This window comes from Buteo buteo, chromosome 10 (assembly GCF_964188355.1).
Source record: "Buteo buteo chromosome 10, bButBut1.hap1.1, whole genome shotgun sequence".
In the NCBI taxonomy this organism is placed as follows: domain Eukaryota; kingdom Metazoa; phylum Chordata; class Aves; order Accipitriformes; family Accipitridae; genus Buteo; species Buteo buteo.
This window is the reverse complement of record NC_134180.1, coordinates 19,943,451-19,963,642: the sequence shown is the minus strand read 5'-3', so window position 1 is coordinate 19,963,642 and position 20,192 is coordinate 19,943,451. Positions and strand designations below refer to the sequence as shown.

The 20,192-nt window shown below is 37.7% G+C and overlaps 1 protein-coding gene across 6 annotated transcripts in view; it reads right to left on the bottom strand.

Annotated features, from left to right (window-relative positions):
• Positions 1 to 20,192, bottom strand: part of DENND1B (DENN domain containing 1B) — a 171,023-nt gene that overhangs the window by 121,734 nt on the left and 29,097 nt on the right. For all 6 annotated transcript variants that reach the window (XR_012652030.1, XR_012652031.1, XM_075038880.1 and 3 more), the window contains exon 3: positions 5,347 to 5,390. Coding sequence is in view for 4 of the 6 variants with exons in the window: in XM_075038880.1 (XP_074894981.1) it covers positions 5,347 to 5,390 (44 nt within the window). In the remaining 2 variants the exon portion in view is untranslated. The remainder of the gene's footprint in view (positions 1 to 5,346; positions 5,391 to 20,192) is intronic.

Here is a 20,192-nt window from a genome sequence, read left to right as displayed (position 1 = left end):
TAATCTTCAATAAAAACAGTATGTATTTCTAACACAAAGTGTCAGGAAATCACAGGAAACTATCTTAACCTGATAAAGCTTACTTGCAATGCACAAAGTTGCCATCATCTCAGCTGGGTTAATTGTTTTCCTCTAAGTTACACAGGGATTCAAGTTCCAAAATATCCTTACGCTAAACAATACATATAACATTTAAACAAAAATACTTTTGAAAATTAGTAACCTCATTAGATTGATTCCTCCTTTCTCATACCAATGTACCCAAATACTAATCAAACATTAACACACAAGCAACAAAATCCCAAAACCCTTTTTAAGATTTACTGATAAAAACAAAAACACCAAAGCAAGCACCTACCTAGTTAGCACAAACATTTGAAACATGTATTTAATGCCTCATCAGAATAAAAGAACAAAGCCATCAAATGCTGAAAGCCAGTGAGATGCAGCCCCTAACAGCACGCCTGCAGCCTTGAAAAAAGTGTAAACAGTCTCATACCTCCTGGGTTCCTGCTGCTCTCTTAGGAGAGCAAAGAGGGACACAAAATCATTGCAACTGGCTTCCACACGTTATTTTGACCCAGACAACAGCCTTTAGCTTGCTTCTTGAGATTACTTTTTTTTTTTAAATAAAACTTGTGCTATTATTTAAATCTTAAAAAAAAAATATAATCTCTTTGATATTGACCTAATTTATATAATTGCTACCACGATCCATGCAATTAAATATTTCATCCTGCAAGAAACTGAGAACTTTGACTCCAATCAGACATTCATTTAAGCCAGGCTTAACTTTCAATAGTTAATACATACATTGAAAGTAAAGAGTGCAACTAGTGCTTTGCTAAGGGAAGGCTAATGTATTAGTACTTCATAGGATTTATCCCTTAAGCAACTGATGTTTGCACACATGCATGTGTATCTGTATATTTTTACATATACCTATATTTTTACATGAATCTGATAGATTTACATGTATAATATCAAGATTTAGTACTTGGGTCACTACAGGATAAGGAGCAAGGTTTATTGCTCACAATTCAGCGGTGAATTTTGCATAATGTGATACATTAAAAATAAAAACCAGCTGTTATGATATAAAATATGAGATAATAACACAAAGGGTATTACAGTAACTTCATTGAAAACAGTAGATTCCTCACATGGGATGCTATATCCCTTACTGGTTACTGATCTGCAGGGTTTGGTAAAAGCCTGACATGAAAAAGCAGATTTAGTCTGCTTGCCATAGAAAGCAGACAGCAAGAGAAGATAGGATGATATCTGCAACACAACTAACAATCTAATGCAGAGTCTTAATTCTTTCTTAACCCACAGCTTCAATCAACAACCCCTTGTCATATTTCATGTTACTGAAGTGGCTTCTGGTAAGTCCATCTCCTGCCATATTAGCTATTTATATCATCTTTCTGGTGAGATATTTTTCACTAGCAGAGAAGTGGCAGACTAAAGAAAGAAATTATTATGTGATTAGAAGGGAGAAGAATAAAACCTATTCAATGGATCACTGTCTATACACCATATACTCTGGGACCTATTGCAGATAGAAACCACTTTGGGCCAATAAGCAGTCAGATTAAAAAGCAACTGAATTCTTACACAGCTAAAAATAATAACCAAAATAGTTGTAATTACTAACTTATAAGAAACGTTAGACTTCACATGTTTCAAAGGTGAAGACAACGTAGAAAGAAGCACTGCCTCTGGCAGAGCCACTAACACCTGCTGGTGCTATCAGCACTGTGCTCTCGTCCTTCCTTGTGCCAACTCTACTCGTTTCCCCAGGAATGTTTCAACTCAGTGAAGTTACTGGGAGCTTGAGTGTTTTTATTTCCAGAACAGCTATGAATAGAGGCATACTGGAGGCATCTGGACACATCTGACATCAATAAAGCTTTGCCACTGACTCCACTGCTGTGAGGAGATAGCCAGCATCAGCAGATCTCAGTTCTGCTGGGTGACATTAATTTCTGCAGAGATATACGTCTTCTTTTTCAACAGTTATGAAGTATGTCATTTTGGAAGCAAAGGTGGTGTTTTCATTTGGGTTGCTTCTCTATAGCACTTTAAAAATACTTTATTTTTAAAAGCGAATCGATTATTTTCTCTGTATAGACTTCCATTTGAAAATGAGCTTGCAAGTCTGAAATTAAACTCTAGTCTAACCAGCCTGAATAAACAAAATAGGAATTTCAAGATTAAAAACATACGCATCTTTTATCATTAAAATTTCATTGAGCACAAGGGGAGTTTTGAACATACTACAAGACAGAGCCTGTAGGCATATACATTCAAAATATATTTTAAATTTAAAAAAAAAATTCCATTAAATGGCTACAACCCATTCCTCATCCAAATGTGAGCTTGTGAAGATAACCATAGAAGAGCTATATACACTGAAATCAGGAATCTTCACATTTCTTCTACAGTGCTGAGATTATTCAGAACTTTTTCAACATTGTCAAACTCATGTTTATAGCATTAATGCCAGTACAACAGTAAATTGTAACTCTATGATGTCTCAAACAGATCAGTTCTGCTTTTGGGGTACTTTTTAAATAAAGATTTTCTTTGAAACGGTAGCATGGTTCTTTGTACTTAGAATTCTATCCAGCGAGTTTATTGTTTAATTGATAGTTTTGTGAGTCACTAAGAAGTTAATTAGTCCCATCATCAAAAACAAAACAAAACAAAAACAACTTTCTGAAATACTTCTGGCAAAAAGAAGTATTTTTTATTTCCTGCCTTGAAGCATTACTTTTTTTCTTTCCCCATTCTGTGTTTTTCCCTTTTCTTTCTTATTCTTGCATCTGAAGAATTACCAGACAGAAAATAAGTGGTTTCCCTGCAGTCTTGGCAGATAAGAAAATCAATGAATCTTACAAATTCTTTTGTGGTAACAAAACTGCACCTTAATATTTCCTTTACTTAATGGACTGCACATGAGTAAATGATTATGACAAATCACTAATCGTTTCTTTTTCCTGATTATCTGTAGTTTCTACATCCCATCCAAAACAGACGGGATGTTTTGCAAAACAAGATTTTGGAAGGTCAACATTTAAGAGAAAAGAGATCAAAAGAAGAATACTGCCCAGCCTAAAAGAAAATGGCAAGCCAAAAGAATAAGAGAGAGGATTAGGGATGATTAAGCATTGGAAAGTTCAGGCATACTGAGAGGACGAATGTGAGAAAGAGGAGGAATATATCAAAAAAGGCTTAGACAAGTTTTCTTTGCATTATGAAAGCAACAAAAAGGTGACATGATAAACTGTAGAAAAATTCAGGAAGAGAAGAAAATATTTTGCCCGCTGTTATCACATCACTGTGCAAACAGACAGCTCTTAGATTTTAGGAAGGATGATTCTTTGGGATACATCCAAAAACTAACTCACACATTTTACATTTAAAATAGAAAGGACTGGAAAGTAGGATGGAGAATATTCTTTTTCTTTCCCTTTTTTTTTTTTTTTAAATATTCTCCCCACAAACTTCCATTGAAATTAGCCTTGACAGTTTTAGTGAGATCTCTTTTTTTTTTTAAATTAAATCTGGTAGATATTCAGGTCTCCAGTCCAAACCTACCAAGTTCAGCATACACACACACGCACTCACAGAAGACTTCTGCTGATTTTGCTTGACTACTTAGCTCAGGGGTTTGCTGTAGAAGCTGCTATATATTCTGTTCAAATCCAGTGGTTCTAATAGGAAAATTTCCCTTGCAAAGATGAGGATTAAAACATACTGTTTCCCAGGAAAACAAGCAGTTTACCTGAAACACTAGATTGCCTACACTGCTGAGACACAATGTGCAGGCATAGGTTTTTCACAGCCCAAAGGCAGAAGGCTGCCTGAGGACTCTGTTTCTTATAGATTAGGTATGTCTATTGGATCTTTGTATGACTCCCCTCCAGTCTTTAGTGGGCTTCATCTTCTAATCATTTTTCTGCACCAGCTGTTCTTTGAATAACCTTCGACTTAACTGAATAAGATCCTATTTTTCTTCATACATAATTTCTTTTTTTTTTTTTCTTTTTTAAGATCAAGTCTTTCTTAGGGAAAAGAAAAAGAACAAAACAAACTAGAAAAGAAGAATTTAAATGACAGTGAAGATGATCATTCTGCAGCCAGGAAAATTATCAAAACTTGCTGGATGTCTAGCTAAGAACATATAACAGCACACTTTGTTCATGTACCATTTATCACTATCTTACAAGCTGCACATGTTTCTGACTAATGCTATTCCCTAACCAGACATCCTACCTTCTATGTTTGTATATTTATTCCTTTCATCATGAATCACCTTACAGCTGTCTTTATAGAATCTTGTATTATTGATTTAAAAAAAAAAAAAACCAACAATTTATCAAGATCTACTGTACAAAAATATTTCCAGACCATCCATTGTGGTGATATTACCAATGAAGAATATGTTTGATTCAGTATCAGTCTAAAAAGAAGAGCAAAGAGAGACACTGAGTCAGAGATATTTATTTTATTTAGTGTTTTTATGTATTTTTGTTTACAAAAATAAAAATATTTCCATGGAAGAAACTCATCTAAAAGTTGCTGAAATAATAAAATTTAATAGTTTCATTAAATTTTAATATTAGTCACTTTAATGAAATAGTCCGGGGGGGGGGGGGGGGACGACACGACAAAACACTAATTAACAGCTTTGCTATCACTACAAACAGTGAAATAATCCATCAATCCTGTAAGTATAAACTTTCCTTTGAGAATTAATTATAGATAGAAACTAGGATTTTCACGCTTTCAAAATCATTAAGTTTATATCATTGTCTCTTACAAGAGTCTGAGGATTATTTCTTATTCCCAAGCAAATAACTAGGGTATCTCTAAAATATTATTAAATAAATATATAAGAACTTGCATTGTAAAGGAGTAAAGGAACAGGACGCACAGGTTATGCCATTACATGTACCTACGTGTGCAGCTCTTCAACTTTTTTGTTCTGGTGATTTCTGTTAACACGATTTATAACATCAATGTTTGGCAAAGTTTTGTTGATAAATTGTCCACATTTTCAATCCTACAACAAATAAAAACACAACACTTCCAACAGAAACACCTTATAAAATACTCTGTATTGAAAATAAGGTGATACAGAGAATTAGTATGATATACAGTGTTCTACAACTGCTATTGCATATTCCTGTCACAAAGGCATTCTAATCACCAAGCCACCAGTTGGGTGAAGACTTCCTCCCCACTATCATTAGCATTTGCCTCTCCACAGCTGAATAGGAGAGCTTTTTTATTATTATTCTAACATAAAAAAAAGTTCAATCTCATGTTTCCAACCTGGTCTCCAAAGTCCTCTGGGAACTTCCACAGTACCACTGGATCTGTAAATAATTGACAGACAGCATTAATCAGAGGCAAAGGAACAGAGTATTACAGTCAGAGTACATTAATATTAAAGAGAGGGTCAGCTTAGCGTCAAGCTTTGAGGCAACTGTAAAAATGTATCTAAAAACTAAGGAAGATACTGGATTATTAAAAACACTTATTTCATATTTATGAAACTATATGTTTATTGTTTTACATATGGTAGCAGGTTATAATATACTGAACTATTTTCATATTCAACTCTTTCTTTTAGCCTTTGAGTACTTCATTTTTTTAAGCATGTGTTCAATTTTCACATTTTAATTTAATTAAGAAATAAAGTGATACAAAACCTATTTCAATCCAAGGGAAAAAAGAGATGTAAAATGATAAGGGGAAAACAAAGATCTGTACAAGGTATAGAAAAGTGTCATTTGTGATTTTAAAGATAGTACCAATGTAACCAGCACTCTCAGGAAAGAGTTTAGAAGAGCTAGCAGGCTTGAGTTTTTCTGTTCAGAGCCATTTAAAATCTGCATTTCAATAATACCTTAAAGTTTTCATTAACCTATTATAAACTGTTAATTATCAACATAATCAGTGTTATTTAGGCTATATATTAGTCTACAATTAACATTATTTTGAAGGCACCTAACAATGACCTGAACCATAACCTTTCAACAAAAAACGAATTAGGCTCTTCACCCCCCTCAAACCTTTTAATCTCCTGTGATACCAAACCTTCCTGTGGTGCTACCATTAAAACGTACCACAAACACCCATGAAGCTTCACAGCACTTCTAAACAACAGATTAGCAGCAGCATTTGTCCATGTGCTAACAGCAAAATTACCATCTTCCTGCAAGGGAGACCCAGGGGGGTGCCAAAGCCTGGACTAGTGGGAGAGCATTCTGATTTCTGCTCCTGCCCTAGCCAACATCAAGCAGATACCCCCTGCCGCTGACCACGCTGCCAGCAACAGCTCTGGATGCCAGAGGAAAGGAAAACAAACAGAGAAACCTGCTGGTAAGTGCCAGGGGACACTGCCTGATGAGAATTGCAACCTCTTGGCTACCTCAGGAGCTGCTGGGATTCATGTCTTCTGAGGAGCCAAGATCTGGGAAACGTATTCAGATTTCCACTTCAGTCTCTAACACTAGCACTGTCTGATAAATCAGAAACTTACTTCTTATTGCTACGTTTTACATCAGAACCAGAGGGTTCTCCACTTTTGGCAAAGTATGGAGGTTTCTCCTCTTCTTCATCCTCCCACGTATGTTTGCTGCTGCAAATTGAATCTTTAATGAAAGGGAAGCATCACTGATGGTATTTTCAGTCCCAGCTGCTGATTTCAAATTCAACTTGTTGATCAACCCAACCTAATTTAGACCTGATTTTAATCTAATTCAAATCTAATTGAGATTTTAGATAAAAATGTGGCCATTTGACTCTTCTTATTGGACAAGCACGTTTCTGCTCCTAAGAACATCTGCGGAGGGTTCTGCAGCTATTATTTATGAAAGTGTATGTATTTTGAACAAGGAATCTATTATGGGGAGCAAGAACTCTCAGAGGCAGACATGAAACAAGAGATGAGATGGTATGTTTATAAAAATATGAAAGCCAATAAATACAGTTACTTAAAACAGAGGCTTTCTTCCCAATCTATTTTGTGTTTGTTTAAATCACAAACACACTTATGTAATGACCAGATAGATACAGGAAGAGTTTAAATATCTCAGTGCCTATACTGCAAGGGATCTCTTTTTTTATTCCAATTTAGTATCATGAAAAAGAAAGTAATTATATATCAACAGTGATCTCTGATAAATTTAAGGAGCAGCAAGCACAGTAACAGATATCAAATACTCAGTGTTAAGTAATTCATAAATTACTTACTAAAAACCACTGACAATTGTGCAGAATCCAAAAAAAATACCTTAAAAGAGCTAGGCCATACATCCACAAACATTTCAAGCATAAATTTCTCTACAACTGAGCAATCTCACTGCACTCCCACTACCAGCTACTCGTTGGTGATCCCATACCATCATCTCTCTCCTGCTGGCGCAGACTCTTCCATGGCTACACACTGAACTAGATGAGGGAACTGACCAAGACCAAACACCAACTGCCTGGAATTTTTCAGGTCAGCGTCAACTAGATCAGTTCCCCAAAACCGTTGGTTTTGTGCTAGAAAAAAAGGAAGAAAAAACAGGGAGTGGGGAGTTGTGGTGAGAAGAAAGTGGGACTGCTCCACCCAGCAGCAATCCATCCTTAAGCATTTGCTAGACCTCATGAAATACAAGCTGCTTACTAGCCACCTCTAGTTCCGTTTCTTATCACCTATTTCTTGTTCAGAACTTCCCAAGTCTTGCTGTACCATTTATAGTTGCTTCTATTGCAAAACTTGAAAGCTATTGCCTGCGACCAGGTGCACAGAACGTTCTGCAGTAAGGCAGGCTGACGGACCATCACCAGGGAGGAGCGGACTTGGCAAGCTCGCCTCTTCATAGCAATGAAACCAGGCAGATTATTTTGGCAGATGTGAAGTACAGTTACATGAGAAACATTTAGTATGTTGAATGCTTTAGCAACACGCTAACAAAATCATGGGGTTTTCTGATACTTTGTAAAATGTTTAATGTATAAACTTCTAAATCAGAAAGAAATGTAATTTCTTTCTTTCACTGTTCTTAGTGGAAGTATAACTGCCAGGCTTCAAAAAAGGAAGCAGATCGCAATAGCAAAACCTCCAAGCATAATTTTTAAAAGGTCACAATCTGGATCAAAGTACAATGTCAGAATTAAGCAAAACTTGGCTCTAGGTAACTTGGGGTTTGGGGTCAAAAAATTCATACCTCAGTGAGGTGCCAACAGAGCTGACCAGCATTTCACAGGAGCACCCTTTATCTACTGGCAACAAGATCAACAGCTCCAATAACTTCTTTAGTGGCCTAATATGCTAACAGATATAAAACCTACAACTATAATTTAGCATCCTGCTGAGCCTGCTATCTTCATATTAGGGCTCTCTCGTCCTACTCTGGTCTCACTTGAAATGATAAATACAACTCTAAAGTAAATTCCAGTTCACTCAACTACAGGTATAACGACATTTATTTTCATATCATGAAAGGATATTTACATCATGAGAGGATAATTAAATTCACGTGATCTAAACAGGCAGAATAATGCTCTTAGTACTCCTTCATGAAATCAAAAAAAGGCCAACATTTGAAAAAATATCCCTAACTCAATTCAAGAAAAACATTCAGTGCTACTTTCAGCAAAAATTACACGCCTCCAAGACTTGCACAACTGCTTTGAGCTGGGTTTTGCAGTTGTTATTACTGGCTTTTAACTGGTTATTTTAGTAAGTACTCACCATACATTTATTAAGTAAGAAAATCTGATGTGACTTGTGCTTCAAGCAGAAAGGTTACTGTACTCTTTTTATGCCTTCACTCTCCGAAACCAAACCCCATCACCTATAAAAAGCCTTGCGATTTTATGATAATTATCCAAGTCAGGGACTGGGCTTTTTTCAAAATATTATGTTTGTTTCTGCTTTTAGAGTTAGGCTCAGGCAGCATCTGACACATCTTTGTGGCAACTTCTCACAAGTGCTGCAAAGGAAGAAACAAAAGGGTACTGATTTAGAAATAAAAAGAGAAAGTATAATCCGATTCTGCAACTTTTTGCACTTTATTTCAGATTTACAAAGACTGCATTTTCTTTTCCCTGAGGATTACTTTCCAGATACTCCATCTGATCGGGCAATTTTATGCTGATTTATTTTATAGGTGAGACCATGAGAATCACTCAGAAATAGCTGTTGCTATAGCCATCTGAGGAACTACTGAGTTCCTCGTTTTCTTTTTCTAACAGACTTCTTGGGACAAACACACTGTGCCAGTTCTAAGTAAATGTAGTAGTAAGAGGAAATTGTTAAGTGCACACATAAGATAGTTTGTGCATTGCACGTGTAAATAGATAGATGCACGTACATGCATCACTTCTTCCTATGCCTGCTGCATCCAGGACAGACATTTCTTACAGAAGTACATCTTAGGATGTGCCAGTAACGCTTGAAAATTCCTTTGCTAAATATCCTACAGCATTGGAAAAGTACATCTCCCAGGTGCGAATCTCACACCACTGCAAGGCTGCAGCTCAGGCTCACGTTGCTGGACATAACTTGTGACACTTGACTTATTTGACTACTTTTGCATCATTTGTGATCATTTAAGTCTGCCTATTCATATTTTAAAAGAAAGCTTTTCATAATAAGATTCAGAAAGAACCAGTTAAGCCCCTGAGGACAACAATTAGAAGCAGATGCAACTCTTAGTACAAGTCAGAAGAGAGACAAGCATGGAAAGGTTTGTTGAGGGACCAAGACTTAAGAGTACAGTGTACTTGATACAAAGAGGAAAGTGAGTCACATGCAATGCTGCAAAACAAAAGTATTCAGAACGTTGCAATCTAGAACTGCTCCACAAGAAAAATGCAGGCAAGTATGACACATACTAAGAGAAGAGGAAAACATATGCATACCCTCAGGGTAATTCCTCTCCAAAAATCTATTCCCATAGCGGTAATTTCATACACCATGTCATCCGTATTTTTAGGAAAACCACTTCTAACACATTTTAACTTCTGTAACAAATCTAAGAAAATATAAAGGTACTACTTCTCATGACAGAGTAGATTAGAGCAGTGCATTTGGAACTATGAAAAAATAAAGAGAAAGCTCTGAGTCGTAACTTCCGCAAAAATTCAGTAAATATACTCTGAAAATACTCTTCTCAATCACTAAGCTTGCAGATTATAAACATCACCCAAAAATACAACAGGATAAGCTAATTAGCGCACATTCAATTTGTTAATGGAACAGAAATTACAAACACATGCTGAGAAACATCATCTCAGGTAATTCTCTTGATAGCAATAGAGAATAATTTCAGACACAAAAACACAGCTAAGGTAAAGCAAAATGGATTAAGTAGTTCAATATTCTGCCTGGAGAGGAGGAATCTTCATCCCTGTGGGTTTTATGGAGCAGGACAGACAAAAAGACTGCCAAGCAGAGTTGGTCATGTCTTGGGACAGAGGAATGGACTAGATGACTGCTCAGTATCCCTCCAGCTATATTTTCTCTGATGCTGTAAAGATATTCACTGGAAAAAAGATGTCAGTGCAGAGTGGAAAGAAGAGACTGGGGCCAGGAGTTATGGGGGTGGGGAAGAAATGCAGTGAGGAAACGGAAGGCAGCAAAGTAAAGCTTATTGCATACAGTTCTTCTTTCTTGTCTGGAAAAAAAAAAGAAGTTCCAGATTGTTTTTCTTATGTGAACACGAGAATGCAATTAATAAAGCTGAAATGATATATCATTATCTCAGTGAACAGCTTTATAAACACACATTTAAGCAATAAGCAGGATTTCTTTTGTTAGAATAAGTAGTTTTCAGCAATAAAAAATTAGTTCTTTAAACCAAGTTTTTAATTCTGCTATTGTTCAAAGGGAAAAATCTGCCACATACTTAAAATAGTTTGACAGAAACCTGCAACAGTAATTATAATGATGCTTTTGTATCAATATAGTATTTTATTACTACAACAATGATTCAGAAACAAAATGAGATGAACTGTAATGTGCAACCCAAGCGTTTTCACAGGTGAAACCATCTAATGAAAAAAACAGCATTCACATAAAAAGATTACTTCTTGCAAAAAAAGACTTCTGTATATTATATTAAAATCTGCTTGTTAACAGCTTCATACATGAAGTGCCAGAGGTGCAGTAGGAACGGGAGGCACTGCTGTCAGGAAGATCTGAGCGCAACAGTGGTCTTCAACTCCCAGGTTTGGGGGATCAAAGTGGAGCACCCGCCACCAGCTGGAGGAAGAGCAAGATGCCGTGGAAAAGGGGAGAAGAAGGGAGTTACAGTATTTTCCAAGCATCAGTAATCAAAAGAAAGAACAAGGACAAAATACATTGAAGCAACTTCATAAAAAAAGTGAAACTAAGGAACACTCACTAACTTCTCTGGCACTTAAAACCTGTCAGATTAAAGACAATATGCAAATGAGGGTGCCACTGTAGAAAATACTCGAAAGTACACTTTTATGCAAATCATGTAGTCCATGTATTTTTTGCTCATCAAAGGAATACTGAAAGAAAATTCTACAGGACCGTTAAGTCTGTTCTTACTTTAACTATTCTATAGAAAGCTTATTGCAGAATGCAACCACACTCTTAGGGTTTTCATGAAAGCAAAAGAAAATCTATTTACAAAATTATATCAAATCTTAACAATCCAGCACCTTCAACTTCTTTACTCACACTTTACCCACTAATGGGCCTTCCTAAATTGCCACCACAGTTTCAAACAGTTGCTACTTCAGCAAATAGCAAATGAACATGAGGCAAAAAACTGCTGCACCAAAACAAGTATGTTGCCCTGGAAAGTCAACTACTTCCACCCAAAGACCAATAATATTGAGTGCTTGACCACTGACAACTTTAAGAGTTAAGTATTGACACTTTACAACCATGTCAGTTACAGAAAAATGTTAACAAGTTTCAGGAATTACATTTGCCAGCTTTTCCTGCTATATATTAATACACTGAGATTTTTCTGGGTCTCTAAGTGCTTACACAGTAACCTCAGCAGCACATTTGAGCAAGGTGCTGAACCTGGACTCGCCTTTCAAAATAAGCTACAACGTGGCCACAATGCAGGAGCCCAGTGTCTCCCTTTCCCTTCCCCAGCCAGTGGCCTCTGCCTTGTCTTCAACTGATTGCAAAGCTTATAGCCCATTTTGAAAAATTATTTAGGCAGTGAAGGTACCCGACTCTCACTGGCATCGAAGGAGATATTTGGAATGTGTGACTTTCAACATTTTTCCTTTTACCTTTTCTCATATAAAGTGTGAACTACATGACAACAGTGTCAACAAACACACACTAAATACTGCCCTTTAAGAAAGGGAAAATGGAAAATAACATTTTAGTAGCCTCCCTCGGTTCAGTAGCTGCCGCCTGTCGTGGTTGCATATTTGCAAATCAGAAATGTGATTTTTGTATCAGTGACTTTTCAGTCAGGTTCAGAAACATAATTACAAAGACTGACTCCTCACAGGTAAGATGAAAACATCTTCCTCCCACAAGGAAGCCTTTCCTAAGGAAACTGCCTTTAACTGTAGCTGAACATAAGCTGGGCAGGCTTTCAAGTAAGCTGAAAACCATATCACAGTTTAAAATAATTTCTGTAGGACTTATGCTTTAAAAATGCCCCAAATTATAAGTAACCCAAATTACTCATGGACTTATCAAGTGGCTTGGAATTTAATTGCATCTTTTCACAGACATGTAACTTACTAAATGGTTTCAGGATACCAGTGCTCACACCACGTTTGTGGAAATTCAGAATTTTGTTTCTCATACATGGGAAAACAAAGATACAAACCACAACTGTAAGAGTCACTCGATCTTTAAACCAAAACCACACACACCACACTCTACTCCATGCAAACACAACTCGCATTTGAAGTCAGCGGGTCCAGCTCAGTCGGCTACTCAGCTTCTTGCAACATTACAACCTCATGGCAACTCCACAGCTTTTACATGCAGGTCATTACTACCTCGTCAAAGCATTAACAGCTCACAGTCTGTATTGAAATGTGCGAATCTGACATGTGTACATCACACTGTAAAGCCATGCAATAGAATTACTGATTGTAAAGTTTACCATAGAATATTTTCAAGTACTTCTACTTTTAAAGTATGTGATAACAGTTCCTCAAACTACTCAGAAAATCCAGGATGTGAAAACAATGTGCAATATAATATTGCACTCCACCTAATCACGTGCAAGGCTCAGCCTACCATACTGTAGAGATGCAGGGCTTTGTCTGACAGCACTACAGGTTTTGGACCTGACAGTTCCTCTGATCTTTCCAATTTCCCTGTCTGTAACACACTCAAAGTAGGAAATAATTACTTTTTCCCTTTTATGAGCAAGTAGATGGTTAAAACTTCTAGCCACAATTTGCCACCTCCTTCAGAGCTGCAGGTCAATCCATTTTTGCCCAAGAATTTGTTACCGCTGAAGGACAGAGCAGTAAGTCATTTCAGCTAACTAGGGACAGAAAGAAAGGGTCCTTTTGGCTGCAATGCTATTAGCCATGCTTCAGGATAAAACCTTAATCAGGGTGAGAGTTCATTGCACAGATAGTGCACAGATAAAATGAGTATGTTCGGCCTTCTTTGGTCTCTTCACAAGATAAGCAGGAGTTTCTTTTACCTGCTAAGTCTTTAGAATGAGCTTGTAAAGTCTGGCAACAACTATATGCCTTTTGGAGCTGCAGTGTTATTTTTAATTTTCCTATTTTTAACTTGTAATTGTGAGTGAATTACAGCTCATGAAAACGAGGATCTAAGAACTAAGGTAGCAAAAGAACAAGCAAGTGATCACCATACATGCCTTAAGTCATTGCTAACGTTTGAGGAAGGTTTACAAAACAAAATACTTCTGTTCTGCTGTCACTGGGTCTCTAGTTCAAAGAATTTTAAACAAGACAGGCTGTGCAGTGATCTAATGAAACGAACAATAACTGAAAACAATTAAGACTAAGGTCATCCACCTTTGCAACTAAGTACAAGTTTTACATCCTGCCCTGTAAAGATGAAAAACTAACTCACTACACCCCCTTGCAAACAGACATTGTGCAGTGTTTTGTTTGTTTTAAATGAAGGTACAGGACTTAAAGTTCTTAAAAAATGTTGTGGGCTACATGACATTTTCCTGTATCAATGCTGCAAGATTGATTTTGAGAAAGGTCTAGAAAAGTTCAAGTACATTATTACCAAGCAATACATACTAAGTAAATTAGGAAGAAGCAAATGTCCTGCACAGTCAAGCATACTGGAGATGGCCCATCACTTGGCTCTCCCATGTTAGTGATGTCTGACCAGAGACAGAGAAAAACATTTTATCTCACCAGCTAAAACATTATGTTTGTTTTGTGGAACCCACACAGACTGCATATAGAAAAATTAAAAAGCTTTTGGCACATGACAAAGACTACATCTCAGTATCTTGTGGATGCCTGAGTTACTGCTTCCTAATTCCCTTCAAGAAATACAAATTTGGTATCAGCTTGGACATGAAACCAGGGCTATATGTGACCCTGTAGAGGAAACTGCCTGGTTGCAAGAAACACAGAATAATATTCGAGCCATTTGTAACAGGCATTTTTAAAAAAGAACACAAAAAGAAATCTTACATTACAGTTTACATGCCTAAAAAAAATTAAATTAAATTAAATAAGTAAAAAATTTAACCAAAAACTTAACGCTTCTGTAATTTTTTTTCAAAGCAGAAGTTAGTCCAGTCCTGTTACTTCTTCAAGAAAAAATGAATGTTGCAGGGGAACTCCCTTTTGACCAGAGAAGATATAATGATTATCTATTTACATCACTTGTTGCCTAAACAGTGCAACAACATTCCTTCCACTTTCCACCGGTGAGGAGCACATCCTGGTAACAGCCACACTGTTTAATATTTGAGGGCAGGACTTCCCTGCAAATTATGCCCCTTGCCTTAAATACCAACTAGCACAAGCAGTAAAATGTGATGATTCAGTAGACTAACAGTCTTTTTTACACCAGAGCAATACTGGAATACATAATACATTGGAATAATGGAGTATGTAACATTATCATGGAATATATAATATCATTACCCAAATTATAAAGTGCACTATATAGACTAGATATAAGGAAGAAATTTTTTACAGTGAAGGTGGTCAAACACTGGCACAGGTTGCCCAGAGAGGCTGTGGATGCCCCATCCCTGGAAACATTCAAGGTCAGGTTGGACGGCACTCTGAGCAACCTAATCTAGTTGAAGATGTCCCTGCTCATTGCAGGAGGTTGAGTTAGATGACCTTTAAAAGGTCCCTTCCAAACATTCTATGATTCTATCATATATATTTAGTACCCAAGCCATTCTATAATTCTATGATACATATTTAGTACCTCAGTAGACAAATGCTGCTTTCAAACATCCTCCACTAATATTGTCCTCAGCCAAATCCTTTAGACAAACTGCTCCCAAATGGGGAAAACATCCCCAAAACTTAAGCGTATAAAAGTCATCATGTGGAGAGCACAAAAGTAGAAAAATATTCTATCATCTTCTGCGTTTCCTTCCCTCCATCCTTGCTTCCTACCCTGCTTGCTATCTAAGTGTTCTTCTCTATTTGGCAGACACACGGAAGAGGAACATTTTCTTTGAGCCACTAGGCAAAACCCCAGGCTGTTCTTGGGTTTAGACACAGCACACGCAGCAGTGACCAGCCTGTGGGATGAGGCTATCTCCCCCCACAAGCACACCTCCTCCTTTCCCACAAGACTACTGTGAGCAAAGCTGAAACTGGAGTTGGCAACATGGCAATTCTTGAGGCATCACAGGCTGGACTGCATTTCGTTTCCTCTTCCCAGAGGCCCTGCTTTCCACAAGCACAGGGGAGAAGGAAGGTAAACTCAAAACAGCAGCTCTTTGCAGGTACAGGAACCGAGGGCAGTGATAAGCTTAAACGTGTGAAAAGTACTGCCTTAGGTACTGACTTCATATTCAAGCACTTCTGATTTGTATCAGAAGGGAGACTATCGTTCTTGAAATGGGCCATCTCTGATATTTAGGGAGTTTCCAGCAGCAGTGAAAGCACCATCACTTGTATTACCGAACATCATTCACAATCCAGCATTCATCTTGTGTCATAATACAGACTCCATCAATGTCTTCTGAATGCAAAATACTTATAGGAATCGAGCTTTTCATCTGTCCTGGTGAACACTAAACTAGCATACATCTGTACTAAGGCAGAAGACCTTCATGAAAATATACACAAGAAAACCCAAACCAAGAGCACTTCTCGCCCAGTCCTTAGCCTGCTTCCTCCTCTCCATCAGCTCAGACCTACCACTCTGGGGCTTGGTGAGCTCTGCAGAGCCAACCCCATTGACACTGTCGCTGCAACCAAGGCCAGCTACAGGAAAAAGGGGTTAGATTCTCTGTTCATTGTTTTATTCTAGATTACTTATGACATTTCAATTAATTAATACACATACTACTGTATCACCGTGAAACAAGGTTTGGGATTGTGTAGTGATACTCAGCTTATGTGTGAAAGAGAATGAATATAACTGTACGCTACAAAAACATAGTTTCAAATTCTCTATCTTTATCCTATTTTCAGTCTCCCATTACAATTAATGTCTGTATGAAATCCAAATCTTTCACATTTTGCTTACTGGCTGTGGTAGGAAGCGACAGAAGTAGAGCAGCACTGACAACTGGGGCCTGGCCTGGCTGTTTCCTACTCCTCAGAACATCTACAGCACCATAACTGAAACACATCTGACTATGAAAACTTTGATTATATTAGACAATATTTCATAATTTTATAAACATACCAATCTGCTACTAATTAAATTAAAACAATCATAAACATTCTCAGTTACACAAAGCTCTAAAACCATTAACAACTATGTTGATTAGCCACAGCCTACACATATAGTTTGCTGTATGTGTAAACAGTTAGCAGATTTAAAATAGTTAAAATACCTTTTAAAATTTTATTTTTTTTTATCTTATTCTGATTCAGTGTTCTTTTCTATCTTGGTTGTTCATGATACATTAAACCAGAATAAAGATGAAGGAGCACTGATCAATAAGCACAAATCTTTTTTTGCCTTTGCTTTCCATCTTATACCAGATCCATTTTAATACCATTGGGGGGGGGAAATAAACTCATCAGTCACCTGATGGAGTAATTCAAAACTTAACCAAACAGGGCTAATGGGTGAGAATTGAATTGAAAACACCTTGACAAAGAAAGCAATTTCTTTTCTTCACACTCCTCAGAAGCTGTGGGTGATCACCGTAATCGAACCATCAACAGTGAGGGGCCATCTGTCCCGAGGGCCCTCTATATGAGCAAGAATCAACAACAAAAAAATTTTAGAGGCTGGCCCACATGCATTCAGCCCCGATTTGTCTATGGCAGGCAGCATAGAGCTGAAAAATCAATGTTTTGACGTTTTTCACATACCAAACCTTAAAAGTCAACACTAAACTTTTGATAAGAACAAAACACAAAAAGCAGGTTAAGAGGTTGTTTACAGAAAGAACCATGTTACTCCAACAGCTAATAAACCCCTGATCGGCTGAGATTTTCACTCTATCATGAAGCACTCATGTTTTAGCACCCAATAGCCATGTTCAGGAAAAAAAAAGAGTACAGAAAACAACCTTTACACTGGCATTTATGAGTCCCCTCTAGTATTAGTCTGTGCAACTAAAGAAGATATTCCAGTCACTTACCAAACCACCTACATAGAAGCCCCAAACCTTGGGTTTTTTCCACAGAGGACAAAGAAAACATTAAGAAAGCATCTCCCAGAAGTTTCCAAGCCAGTGACCACACACAATGCATGCTGAGAGCAAGGCGCTCTGGCTGACACAGCAGAGGCACCATGGCTTTGGCACCTGACATCCTGGGAAACAGAGACCCCTCTGATCCCCACCAAGGACCTCCCAGGACAGAAGCACAGGCTCCACAGCACATCTCTCCCAGGGATGCTCCTAAACTGGGCACCTTTCCCTCACTAAGCCTTTCAAAGGGCAACACCACACACGGTAGGAAGGCTAATGCAATTTATTTCTTTGGCATTTTCTTACTGAAAAATATACTGATCTTTTAGTAAAACAAACTCTGACACAGCTGCACCTCTGTGCCTTTCCCTCCAACTGCTTCAAAACCAAAAAGTCGCGAAGTAGCAAAGAGGGCAGCAAGAAAAAAAATTGATATTCTTTTTTGCTCAGCTTCTTTGACAGTATTTGTCCCTCTCTGCTTCAGCAGAGCTAGAATGTGGGCCCAGCCAGCAGCACAACATGCCAGGAATTAGAAGACACACACTGATTTTCAGTCCTGCCAGTTACCTGCTGCATGACCTCAAGTAAGTAATTTCAGGTTCCCAAATATCATGAGATCCTGGAAAAAAAAATTCTTTTTGATTCAGAAGAACATTTACAGGCATAAAAAAAGGACATTTCCACGCAAGCCCAGGTTTAGCAATTTTAAACCACAGGCCACACATATACGTCAGACAAGTAAAAGAAAGTCAAAGGTTTTTCTCACAGGTGTTTACAGTTACTCAGGTCAAAATTCCCAATTATGTACCAGAGTGGGGTCAACAAAACAGGGCATGTAAACAGCATCCCAATATACATAAAGGGCCTGTAACCAGAATGGTATTGTGTCTTGCTGCCCTGGAGGCAGGAGATTTGGGTTCCAGTCTCTATAAGTTACTAAACCCAAAGCACATTCAACAACTAGGAAACTCTCCAAGATATTTCTTGATATCACATACTTCAGCAATGAAACAGAAGAGTTACGTTTCTCTACTGATTTCTGAAGTACTATTTATTCAGAACAGCAAAGTAGAAGAGTGATATAGATGCACAACTTCAATTTACATCCCATTACAAAGTAACCATGATGCGGTCAGTGCAAAATAATTTTATCTTATGAAACCTCAATGCCTGATGCCTGCTTTGTCCAATGGAATCTCAAAAAAATTGTGCACAAAATAGTGAAAATTAATTTAACAGTGTGATAATAGCAGACAATATATTTCACTCTAATAGAAAAAGCTAAAGTTCAAAACAACACACTGCGCTCGCACAGCCTGTGCGGGGTCAGAACTCAACACATTCTTTGTAAACTGAGCCTTTCCAGAAGGCAAGGTCAGAAGCTGCCTCCTCCCATTTCAGCAAGTCTGCATTCGAACTAGCTGTCCTAAAAGTACAAGAACATATATCAGAAGCAGTTACTTCAATGAAGGCACCCTGCAAGGTACACAGCTACACTGCTGGGTGGGAGCCCAACCCAGGCCCCGCTGCCTTGCTGATTGGAAAGCCGAGGTGCACCAGTCGGGCTGCAGGCTCCAGCTGGTCAGTCGTCCAGTCACAGAGGCAAAGAGGCGGCCCAAAGAGTGGTTACTGCCACTCAGGGCAGAAAGAAAAGAGAAAACAAACCTGCGCACAGTCGGATGAGCAATGGCGTGTTTGGGGATGGGCAGATAAGGACTACAGGAAGGAAGAGAGCATTAGAGGAAGATGGGCCATCTACATGTTTGAACTGAGTATTTCTGCCTCTTAAGTAATGAAGGTCTTAATTTTACTTTCCAAAGAGCATTACAGCAGGAAGAAGTGAGATGAGGACAGGGAAACCATGAGTAATGCATCTGTATGCACCAGATATACAGCAGTCAAAAATATTAGCATGGGAAAAAATGATATTATTATTATTATTATTATTGATGTGAAAGAACAAGGAATGACTTATTAATAAATCAACAACAGCATAAATTAAGGTTATATCTCATCTAAAAAAATCAATTTACCAAATAAATCTGATGCTAATATTTCAGAATGCACCTATAAGCCTGCACAACAATAATAGCCATCAGCACACAGGATGCACAAGAAACTGAAATATATGACACTGCATGTAATTTACAGATTAATGTAATATATGTAACAACATTTTTCATAAAAAGGCCTCCTCTCAACCACCGCCCTTCTCTCATTGTACAATTTCTCTGTGTTCAGTGTTTGCATGAAAGGGTCAGATGCTATTAGGTCTTCCACATGTTGGAAGGGCTGTATGATTCTAGCATCCATTTTGTATCTATTTCTCCAACTTCTTCCTTGACATAGATCAATATGCAAACCTCAGGT